General features: G+C 38.3%; 1 protein-coding gene and 1 long non-coding RNA gene across 3 annotated transcripts; one reads left to right on the top strand and one right to left on the bottom strand.

Moving 5' to 3' along the window:
• Nucleotides 128-6,119, top strand: LOC18786651 (LEAF RUST 10 DISEASE-RESISTANCE LOCUS RECEPTOR-LIKE PROTEIN KINASE-like 2.1). Its single transcript, XM_007219099.2, has 6 exons — nucleotides 128-909; nucleotides 3,580-3,612; nucleotides 4,409-4,438; nucleotides 4,615-4,647; nucleotides 4,758-4,787; nucleotides 4,928-6,119. The coding sequence occupies exons 1-6, from the start codon at nucleotides 168-170 to the stop codon at nucleotides 6,049-6,051; spliced, it is 1,992 nt and encodes a 663-aa protein (XP_007219161.2). The 5' UTR covers nucleotides 128-167; the 3' UTR covers nucleotides 6,052-6,119.
• Nucleotides 6,651-9,270, bottom strand: LOC109947720. Of its 2 annotated transcripts, XR_002270527.1 has the most exons (3): nucleotides 8,858-9,270; nucleotides 7,929-7,992; nucleotides 6,651-6,864 (listed from the first exon to the last, which is right to left on the bottom strand). It is a non-coding gene; the product is annotated as an uncharacterized LOC109947720 (long non-coding RNA). The 2 variants fall into 2 exon arrangements; XR_002270526.1 differs by lacking the exon at nucleotides 8,858-9,270 and having other exon boundaries at nucleotides 7,929-8,615.

Here is an 11,822-nt window from a genome sequence, read left to right as displayed (position 1 = left end):
CCAATAGGAAATTTGAAAAATTCTTCTGGATAGTGTGCTCATACACACATTTACCATCTCTTATAAGAAACTGTCTAAATATTAAGCTAGTTTGAATGCCAAACAACCCCTCTCTCTGCTCTCTCTCTGCTCTCTCTCTCTCTCTCTCTCTCTCTCTCTCTCTCCCCATGGGAAGCAGGTTCTTGGCCTTGTCTAGGTGGGTTTTGATAGTAGCACTTCTTGTTGGGTTATCCAGCGAAACTTGTAACGCGAAAGACAACAGTACTAAGTGTACCTCTTCCTGCGGCAATATCCACAACATAAGCTATCCTTTCCGACTAAAACATGATCCAAAGCACTGCGGCAATGTAATGTATACTCTGTCCTGTGAGAACAACATTACACTTGTTGTAGACCTACCTCCTTCAGGAAAATACTATGTCCAGGCAATCAACTACCACAACCAAACAATCCGACTCGTAGATCCTGGCCTCCAGAACAACAATTGCTCCTCCATGCCTCAAAATTTTCCACCTTTTTTAAGGGATCCATATAGTGCATATAATATGTCAGGTTATCTGCTTTCGACACCTGTATTTTACATCAAGTGTTCGAATCCAGTGAATTCTTCTCTGTACGTGGACACTGCTCCATGCTTGCATATAAATGCTTCTTTGGTCCAACAAAAGACGTACAGTTATGTGAAGGTTGGGGTTATGGAAGTGGGGGATTTGAACGAGGGTTGCAGTGCAGAGTGGTTGGCTTTGGCCCTCTTGAGCTACCCTAATGGCCACAATACCTCTTATGAATCCGTACACAGTGCCCTCATGTATGGCTTTGACCTTACAGTATATTGGCCTGATGAAATAGCTCCTATCTGCCAAGGCCAATGGAGTTATAATCTTAAATGTTTTCCACACACCATCCCAGGTACGTGAATTCTAGGCCATGGCTATTGACTATATATGTCTAATTTGTTGCACTTTTAGTTTATGAGAGTGCATAGAAGGAAGTTAGGGGAATTCAGACTTCTCGTGACTAGAAGTATCAAGAAAATACTTGTGTTGTCTAATCATGAATCTAATCTACACATTCAAGAAAGAATAAACATGACAAATGATTCTTATTCACATATTTGGCAATGTATCAAATAATAATGTCAAACAATCCAACAGGAGAACGGTTTACTTTAAACTAAAGTACGAAAATTGAAATTCTTAGTTAAATTTAACTCGGCTTTTCAACTTTACCACTTGAGATAGAAACAAACTGAAATTTCTGAATTTATGCACCTTTTACTCCTAAACTTAAATTTTAAAATTTCAATTGACAAAAGATACCTGAGGCACCTGTACCCAACAAGAAAAATTCGTCAACAGCCATCAACATATAATAACTTAACACCTCATACTCCACGATCAACATATATAAATTAACAAATCAGACTACGCCGGTAAACAAAAGTGACTTTGGTTTGGGAATTCCGTCGAACACCTACAATGCAAGCGACATTGGTTTGGGAGTTTCGTCGAACACCTACAATAAAGAAAGACCAATTTTTTTAGTTTTTGTCAAATAATTAAATGGCTTATTTTCTAAGAGTACTGTTAAACGAATCCTAAAATTAATTGAGTACACCTTATAATATAAGTTAACCATAATATTTTAATTAAAATGTAAAATTAACTAAGTACACCTTATTTAACTACCAAAAATAGCCCTAGTACAACACTCTAATATCAATCCTAAACTAGGTTTCTCTTTTTACATGAATCTGTGCCCTCTTTTCAGATTTTGGGTTTCATCAAAATCTTTAATTTCGTAATACCAATCCTAAACTAGTACTCGCTGCGTTATTCGTGAGCACCAAGCAATACGAAGACTTTTCTATGTCTGATAAGGGTTGAATATAGTGAGTAAGGTTTACTTATTAAAATTTTATTTGTTTCACAATTCAGTATATCTTTTTTGGTCATTTTATATTAGGGTAAATTAGTAATTCAACAAATAGTTTAGCAGTAGGGTGTACTTAGTTAATTTTAATGTTCGTTTAACAACACTCTTTTTTAATGATAAATGGTCACTTTTGATCCTGTAATTTATTAATTTTTTTCACTTTAGTTTGTATATTTCAATTTGATATACTTTCTATTTTGAACAATTCAAGGATAATTGGGAATTTCTGTCAAATGTGTCCAATTTCTGTTACTTTTGCACATGTGCCTCTCACATGGAGGGACAATTTGGTCAATCATGGAGGTGGGGAGGATTGAAGGTTCAGATGGAAAAAATATAAAAAGAAAAAAGGAGCGTTTCAGGAGAGATACGGAAGGGAATAGGAAATGAGAAGTCAAAAGGCTTGATAGGTGGCAGCATTTGATTGGGGTGGGGTACTTATGTGGTTTGCTGATCTCATATCACAAGTTTTTCTCCCAAGTATGGTATGGTTGGACCAAATTGGCCCTCCATGTGAGGAGCACGTGTCCAAAAAGTAACAGAAGTTAAGACATCTTTGATATTTGATAGAAATTCTTGATTGTCTTTGAATTGCTTAAAATAGAAATTACATGGATAAAAGTGGTATAAGTGGTAAACTACAGGGACTAAAAGTAACTTTTTGATTTTTTCAATATACCCTCCTTAAAGTATATTTGAGTCTCGCTTTGCTCCTGAAACTCATTTTGTTTAACTTTACTTCTTTTTTTTCCACACATATTTGTCTCACTTTCCCTAGATTCTAGGGAGGCCAACAATTTCCAGTCAAACGATTAATTAAAACTTAAAAACTCAATTTTAAAATTTTAATTCATATTAAATATTAAAAACATTATGTTAACTAATTTTTTTGTCATATTAAATTAAATTAATTAGAAATCAAAATTCAGAACAAAAAAATCTCTCGTCCTCTTCCTTTCCAGGCCCCCCATCCTGAGTTACCCCAGCAAACAACAACCATGGCGGCCCGAATCCCGTTGGCGTTGTCACTTCGATTCAACAATTTCTCAGACCACCTCCAACAGGCATCCCCCGCCACTCTCTCTCTTCCCCATAACCCCCATCCCATGACAACTTACATCATTTAGTACCTTCATCTTTTTTTCTTCCTCCTCTTTTTTTAATTTTTTAATTTTTTGTATAAGCAACATTAGAAGAAGGGGGAATCGAACTTAGGACCTAAAATCCAAGGACAACAAATAAAGAGTTTCTTTAAAGAAAATCATAGCCTTCTGAATATAAAGAGGGTTGAAAAATGGCCCACATGACATCAATCTGACATTCATATAAGAGCACTTCCATCCGTAGTGCCTTGGCAAAGGACAAGGGTAAGTAAGGGCAGATACTATTCATGTGAATAGTGACTGCCCTACTCTTTTTTATTTTGCTTTTTCACCCGTTGCCATTGCAAGTAAAGACAAACTATTTTCAGACACGGAGGGGCAAATGGTGTACCGATTCATAACTTTCAGGTTGTTTTTTTCAATTTTAAAAAGACATAGGCAAATTGTACATATATCAAACCACAAGAATGGAAAATGTAATTGATCCTTAAGTTTAAGGACTTGGTGTGCTAATATGTTATCTTCTTCTTTGTTCGTGTAGGTTTCTTTCGATTTCTATGCGAGGCTATTTACGGTAAAGGCACTCTCTATCTAGCTATATGTTATTTCTTATTTTTTTAGTGTCTTGTTACGGATTGAAGATACTTTTAATAACATTGAATGAGATGTTCTCAAAAAACAAAACAAAAATAATTGAATGAGATACATCATAAATTTTACGTACTACATTAGTCTAATTGGAAGAAGAGCTGGTGTTTATAGTAAAAGTATTTTCCTATAATTACCTACTATATTAGTCTAATTGTATAATTCTCTTCTCAATGTTTAAAGAGGTCCCAATTCGAATATGATCCCACATTAATCAGAAAAAAGTATTATTCTATAAAAAAATGAGATTCAGAATAGACCAAATATAAATAAAATTTCAACATTTCTTAGATTAAAAAAGTGGGGAAATAAATTGATTTCAAAAATTATTCAACCAAATAGTAGTTGGAAGCATGCAGTACTGTTGCACCTTATTTGTTTAGACTATGGATTTATGAAATCCCATCTTCCAATTCACTTTAGACTCGATTCCACTAGGAAATGTAATATTATATCAAAACCCTCAATTAAAAAGTTTAAAATAAGATGTAATTCTCTTTCTAAATTGTATGGCAATATAAACAGCTTATCTTGTCATATTGTGAATTTCAGACATAAATATTTGTCTCGCAAGAGAATATTGCCCAAAATAAGACATACCAAAACAATTTTTCCATGATCAACAATGCAGTTTGTGGCCGGAATAGAGGTATTTCAAATTGTAATGACTCGATGTGCTAATGCTTTTTCTTTTTTGTTTTTCCCTTTTTTTGTCACACTAGTTTACTTTTCTCGTGGACGCGAGCACATTGGTAAGGACTTTCTCCCCAAAAGCTTCTTTTATTTCTTTTTCTTTTCCCTTTTTTTCTTGTCAATTACATCACGAGGATTGTGAGATACTAATGAACTTGTGATAAATAAAAATAGGTCAATTCAAACTCAGTCAAGTCTTTGTTTTTACTTACATTTGTTGTTGTATTTCTTGCAGATTATCCTCGATGGTTTCCCTTCAAAACCATCAGTAAGATCTTGTATTTCTTGCATATAATCATTTCTTTGATTTTGTTTACTTTTCCAAAACCTATAGTCAAGCCTTTGATTTTGTCCCCACTTTTGCTATGTTTCTTGCAGGACGTGGATGGCTGCCACTCATTTGCTTCTGTAAGAGCTTGTATATGTTCTTGAATGACATCAAAGAATACATATTTCTGAAACAAAACAACAAGAAAAATGTTGAAAGCATTAGTTGATCTAACCAATTTGTTTTCTCGTGATTCTTTTTGGTGATAATCTCTTGTCAGGTTTATTTTTCCCAGCAAGACTAATTTTTGGGGTTCCATGTCTGATTGCGTTGGTGATCTATAAATGGCGAAGAAGACATTTGTCGAGTTATAGCATCATAGAAGATTTTTTACAAAATGATTGCAACTTCTTGCCAATAAGGTACTCTTACTCAGAAATTAAAAAGATGACTAGTAAATTTAAGGACAAGTTAGGTGAAGGCGGTTATGGCTCTGTATTCAAGGGAAAGTTGCGCAGTGGCCGTTTTGTAGCAATTAAACTCTTGGGCAAGCCCAAAGGTAACGGGCAAGACTTCACAAGTGAGGTAGCTACCATTGGAAGGATTCACCATGTTAATGTGGTGCAACTTGTTGGTTATTGTGTTGAGGGATTAAATCGTGCTCTAGTATATGACTTCATGCCTAATAGCTCTCTTGATAAATATATTTATTCCAAAGAGGAAAGCATGCCCTTATGTTGCAAGAAAATGTACGAGATTTCTCTCGGAGTGGCTCGAGGGATTGAATATCTGCATCAAGGTTGTGACATGCAAATTCTACATTTTGATATCAAGCCTCATAACATTCTTCTTGATGAGAACTTTAACCCAAAGATTTCTGACTTCGGGCTTGCGAAATTATATTCTGTAGATAATAGCATTGTCTCTTTGACGGCAGCAAGGGGAACAATGGGCTATATTGCTCCTGAGTTGTTCTACAAAAATATTGGAGGTGTTTCGTACAAAGCTGATGTCTATAGTTTCGGAATGTTGCTCATGGAAATGGCAAGCCGAAGGAAGAATTTCAGTTCAATGGTAGAGCGTTCAAGCCAAACTTACTTCCCGTTATGGGCGTACGACCAATATAACAAGGGAAATGACTTGGAGATGGCAGATTTTAATGAGGAGGAAAAGAAAATCATAAAAAAGATGGTTATAACTGCATTGTGGTGTATTCAAATGAAGCCAAGTGATCGGCCTTCCATGAACAAAGTCATAGAAATGCTCGGAGGAGATGTTGAATGCCTAAAAATGCCTATCAGACCTTTTCTGTATCCACAAGAGATGCATGTAGGTGATGTTCAAGAAAATTTGAACTCAATAGGTTCCAACGGGGAGTTAACATGGACTTTGTCAGCTAGGTGATCATCAAATTGTTAGAAAATACAATCATTTATTGTTTTTTTTTTTTAGGATCTTTCTTATTGAGAGGGACGATAATATATTAAACTCACACAAACACTAAACTGATGCTAGGACTTGAACCCAGGACATTGCCTGGGGGAACAATTGTTCTAAACCACTACACTAGTGGGTCCTTTGCATAGAATCATTTATTGTTAAACTGTGGCTTCCTATTATTACGTGGAAAATATCAAATAAAATACATCTTTTTTCTTTTTCTTTGAGGAAAAACTAACTCACTATAAAAGTTAATGATGCAGCGTGACAAATGATTGGTTGAAACCGTAGCCTAAAACATGTAACTCTAGAATCCACCAGGAAATATGAGAGAACCTCAGGCTTATTTGATAAACTGAAAATAAAAACATAACCCTAATTGACAGGACCCGACCCAATTTCCGCTTTGGAATTCGAGCCAAGCCCTGTGCGTGTCCGACACCTGGCACTTGTCGGGCACAATGACCTCTTTACCCTTCCTGGAGATAAATATGGTTAAAACTTTCTCTGGACTCCTGCTTTAATTTCGGCAGAGACTCCCCTGTAATTTGACTAAACCCAAATTTTCCACCTGTCAAACAAACTGATAAATCCACACCAACTGCCAGAATAGGGTAACTAAATATTCACCAGTTCTGGTTATCTAATCCAACCAGATATCAGAGCAGTTACTAATTGTTTACAAGAATTTAAGTAGGTTACAAGAAATCCTACAGCTTGGAAATAGCGTGGGAGCTAGGAGAAGGCCTGGTGGTGGATTCCTGCACACTCGACTGCCTGGGGGGCGCAAAACATTTCAAAGTGTGAGTGGACCAAAATAAAGTTCTAGAAAACAGTATATGAACATAATAACCCCCACTGTAAAAATAATGATAATCATACAACTGAATATTTAAACTGCACTTGAATTATGATAAGTTCAAAGCATTTAGGTAAACATATATATACCGTTACTGCTCGATATTAAGAAACTCAAGTAAAATCACTGAAATCAATATTTGCATAATTGCACTGACATTCCTCTAAAGTTACCAATTGGGTGTACCCTTTTAATTTCCGTCAATTCCTCTGTAAATTCGTCAATTCCCCTGGCAGGTCTCGGCGACACATAGTGTATCCGAGCTGCAAACTGGCAGGATTCAGGAGACCGTAGTCAGCCTGATCCGCAATTCCTGGCAGGATTCAGGAGACCGTAGTCAGCTTGATCCGCAATTCCTGGCAGGATTCAGGAGACCGTAGTCAGCCTGATCCGCAATTCCTGGCACTCACAGTCCGGGTGTCCCCAAACTCGTGAGGCAAATGTCAAGTGCACTGACTGAACGGTAAGTAAACGGGATGTCTGTAGACATCATCATATCCGAAGGCAACATAAACCGAAGGCAACATAAACCGAAGGCAATCTGGATGTCCGTAGACATCGTCTTATTTGACGGCAACCTGTTTCTGTAACCGGGTACCCACAGTGGTTTAAGAAAATATAACTGATGAGAAAATATCAAATATAAATATCATAATATTACTGAAAGATCTGATGAATAACTGAATCTTTATTCAATCTATAACTGTGCTGCCCTTTTTATCTAATAGAAAACTCAAACTCTGCTTTCTATAATTCATGGTGGTCTAAAATAATTATCTTGGATAAAATCTGATATCCTCTGTATTCTGATAAAATCTGAGCTAGATATTTCTGAATCATAAATCTCAAAGTCTGCTGTCCAAATAACTTTAGCAAAATCAGCTAAGCAATGTATAGAAGGAATCTTTAAATTCATAGGAATACATCACACTGAATAAAACTGATTTAGAAAATCATTTAAAAAAAAGAAAGGTCCACTCACTGCTGGTCCGAGCTAGCTGGACCTCTTGAAGGTCCCTCCTGTGGTTCAGTTTGGCCTCTGATGCCTGTTTAACCATGAATATTCAATTACTAAACTGCTCAATAAAAACATTAAATTAAATACCCTGACCTCCGGCTCCTAGAAATACGTGCTCTCATTGTAAAGTCAACTCTATGTCCAGAATGGCCTTAAAAGACCGGAAACCTTACAAAGAGATAAACTGTTAGACCGGCCGATCCGGAACCCCGTGGGGTCCACGATCTCCGATGGCCGATCTGGGATTCTCTAGAGGTTCCTCACTGTGTAAAACCCATGTCCTGCGAGTTTGGTCCGAAATGGACGGTCGGATTGGCCAAATTCGCGCTATCTATTAAAACCCTAACCCTAGCCCCAGGGTTCGCGATTCCGGAGTATCCGGGACTCTGATTTGCAATCCGTCGAATCCTACGCTATCCTGAAACAATGTAGAACAACATATCCGAAATGGGGTGCGATCCAACGGCTAGACGACGCTGCAACCGGGAATCGCATATTATGGAAAATCCGTTCGGGGCACAAACGGACTCCGAATTGAGATCCGCGAAATCCTGCGCGCTCGTGATGGCACGAGGGTCTCAAAACTGGCCAGAGCCGTGCCTCCACCCTGGCCCACGCGCCGCCACACGCGCGGACCGATCGGGTGTCCAAAGCGATCGGGTGTGCCGAAAAAAATCTTGGAACCGTGACTCCAAACTCCTACCCTAGGTAAAACACCCCATTTGGAGTCACTTTTGTTCTTGGACAACCCCCAAAAACTGGCCGGAAATGGCCGATTCCGGCGGCCGAAGTTCGGGCGATTTCAAATCAAAAATTGAGCAACCTAGGGGTGAAATCTATCTAAACCCATCCAACCATCAGTTAGAGCACGAAAAATAGCTAGAAATCGATACCTCACACGACTGATTTGGTGGCCGGATGAGGGAGAAACTGAAGTTGGAAAATCGGCCAAAACTGCTGCGTTTTCCAGCGGCTCCAGACAGCAGCAGGGGCGGCGGACGGGCTGAGGTTGATGGCGGGAGCTGGCCGGTGCTGCTGGGTCCGTTCCGGAGGGTCGGGGTGGCTTGAGACGGCGTTGGGGGTGGCTTGGAATGGGGCTGCCCGAATGGGTTTCTGAAACTATCGGGAGGGAGAGAGGGAGAGAGAGAGAGAGAGAGAGCTGACAGATTTTCTTTTTATTAATTCAACTTCGAAATATTTACGGTTCTGCCACTGAGACTCTTTTGACCATAACTCCTTCGTTACAACTCCGATTCGGGTCTACTCCGTGTTTACGAACTCGTTTCGCCGTGCTCTACGCAACGGCGTAAACGGAATTTCCAAATTCCTTCTCGGTCAAAAAGTCAATTTTTCCCCCTCTTAAAAGAGGTGAGGACAAAGTCGTCTTTTTGCTAGAATAAATTAATACTAATTTTAGGATATTTTGTTTTGAGTTATTACAATCTACCCTCCTTATAAAAATTTCGTCCTCGAAATTTACCTCCCTGTCATTCGAAGGGGAGAAGAACTGCTCCTGTATTTGCTACTGGGGTTACTATGCTAAACACTTCCTATACCAAAATCTGAACTGCTTATTTCCCACACATTCTATAATCTCATTGGGTCTGATAATGCTAGGATTTGACTTCCTTGTTTCCTTCAATTTCACTACCTCTTCTATAGGTGATAGAAATTGAAGAATACCCAACTGAAGATCCTTCTTCTAGTATTTGTATAACTTCCTGTCAATCCTGGGTCGCTTGAGGCTTTTACCAGTTAATCCAATAGGTTTCTGTAGTTTGTACAACACTTCCAGGTACCAAGAAACTCTGTCTTCTATTCCATCTTTCCACTTGAGTGGTCTATATCATGCCTCATATTGAGTAGCAATTAGAAACATTTTAATTATAGAGACTAGTGGCAATTTGAGATTTGTAAGCTAAGGAAGTTCAGTTTAGCTGACAATTGTCATTTGAGGTATACACCTTCTCAAATGGTAACCCCAATCACTCCAAAACTATAGGATACAACACCCCAACAATTCCCCTAAAATTTGAGTCATTCTCTTAAATTGAGCATCTGTCCGGGGTGAATTGTAGTATTAGACTGTAATTAATTTCTGAAAGCTTCCTTTAGCTGAGTTCAACTGGATCTTAACCGGGGTTTCTTGATCTAAATCATAGGGAGTTGTATTCCATAGCATTACAAGATCTTATCAGTGAAAATCCTTGCCAGTTTGTTTCAGATTATACTTGGTTCTCACCTGCGGAACATACGCAGACTTATTGAATCGATCCTTAATTTCCTACACTCCACCCTGCTTTCTCTATGTTCAAGGAGACTGAACACCCAATCCATTGTAAGTTACTGCTTCTTCCTTTCAGAAATCGAAAGTGATTATAAGAACATTATTGATTCTTGTTGCGGAGCTATTCCTTACCGATAATTCCTACTGTTCCTTTCATCATAAGAAGCTCCTTGTAAGATTTCTGTTTTAAACTTTTTCTTTTCATAACATCTAATTCAACCTTTTACTCGTAAAAATCAAATCAAGATTCTGAACTTAACCTGCTCAATTATTATAGTACGAAAGGAACATATAACAGATAGATTTTTCCACCTGCAAAGAAGGTGCAGGTTCTGTAGAATCTATAAAGTACATTAGGTTCTGGAAGCCTCTGAAGGAAGAGGACGACGCCTCTTAAGCCTAGCCATAAGTCTCTCGTGGTCTCCCAAAATTCTTTCATTGGAGACCTGCAGCATGTTTAGCCTTCTCAGTGTATCATCGGAGTACGAACTCACCAGTTTCAACAAGGAGTTGTTCTCTCCTTTGAGTTTCTCAACTTCCTGTTGAGACTCATGAAGCCTTCTTTGAAGAGACGAATTTTCAGTTGTTAGCTGCTGAACCTCGTTTGCTCTAGCCCGCAAACGATCAGCCATGTTTGAAACAGAAACAGCACTCTGAATGCTAAAAGCCATTGAGTCATGCATGGCCTCTTCCTCAGACCTCCCTGTCATTAGCATTTCATCCATTGGAGTAATACAATTCTTAGCTACTATGACAGCAGTAGCATCATTCATCATCACAGAATCCTTAACTGTGAGATGACGATTGTTGGATACAAAGGATGGACGCCAAACTGTAGCGTCACTAACTGTTGTGGGAACATCATTTAAATTGAAATAATTTGGGCAGGAAGAAGAGGAAGCCATTCTAAGAAGGTTTCTAAGAAAGTCTTGTAAACACTGAAGAAAGTTGAGCTGAAATGCTGTTGCTCAATCAAGTTTTACGAAGGCAATATCTATAGATGAAAATGTGGCAGCTTTTCGGATTCCAAAATCTTCTCGAATCCCCACATTATTTTTCTCTTTCACAAGAGTCCAAAACTTCACGTGGCCTCTAATAATGCTGTCGGTACTTTCGGCATTTCCGCGGATTATCTTCGTCAAGCCGATCTTGCTTTACGGATTTCACGGAGCTACTTTGTCAAAAGTACCCCGAGAATCTCGCAATTTTCCTATGGTTAATTTGAAATTCACTGATTCTACCTCTTCATTGTACTTGTGTATAAATGTGTTACTAATGAAACTTTCTTTACAGAAGACATCCAATTTACTTCATACCAGTGATGCGATATCTACTTGTTTTTCTTATCAATAAGCACTCAATATGCTCGAGAAGCAAGACTATCTCTTATCATCCACTCAGGAAGCAAGACTATCACTGATCATGTTTCAGCAAGATCAGGGAATCGTGAAGGTGGCCTTATGCTCTAATCTCCTGAGGTCCTTCTAGACTAGGAGAATTGAGAGCTTGTTTTCTACTCCCACCAGCTTCCTTCCTTGATTGATGAGCTGGTTGTCTGCTCTCATCAGCTT

The sequence above is a fragment of the Prunus persica genome, chromosome G2, assembly GCF_000346465.2.
Source record: "Prunus persica cultivar Lovell chromosome G2, Prunus_persica_NCBIv2, whole genome shotgun sequence".
NCBI classification, from domain to species: domain Eukaryota; kingdom Viridiplantae; phylum Streptophyta; class Magnoliopsida; order Rosales; family Rosaceae; genus Prunus; species Prunus persica.
Note: the sequence above shows the minus strand (reverse complement) of the source record. Positions and strands in the feature narration are given on the sequence as shown.

What these genes read in the sequence shown, in the direction of transcription:
- LOC18786651 (XM_007219099.2), top strand. Translation starts at nt 168, where the DNA reads ATGGGAAGCAGGTTCTTGGCCTTGTCTAGGTGGGTTTTGATAGTAGCA. An exon ending in TTTTCCACACACCATCCCAG is followed by an intron (nt 910 to 3,579) that starts GTACGTGAATTC and finishes TTGTTCGTGTAG; the next exon opens with GTTTCTTTCGATTTCTATGC. An exon ending in GCTGCCACTCATTTGCTTCT is followed by an intron (nt 4,788 to 4,927) that starts GTAAGAGCTTGT and finishes ATCTCTTGTCAG; the next exon opens with GTTTATTTTTCCCAGCAAGA.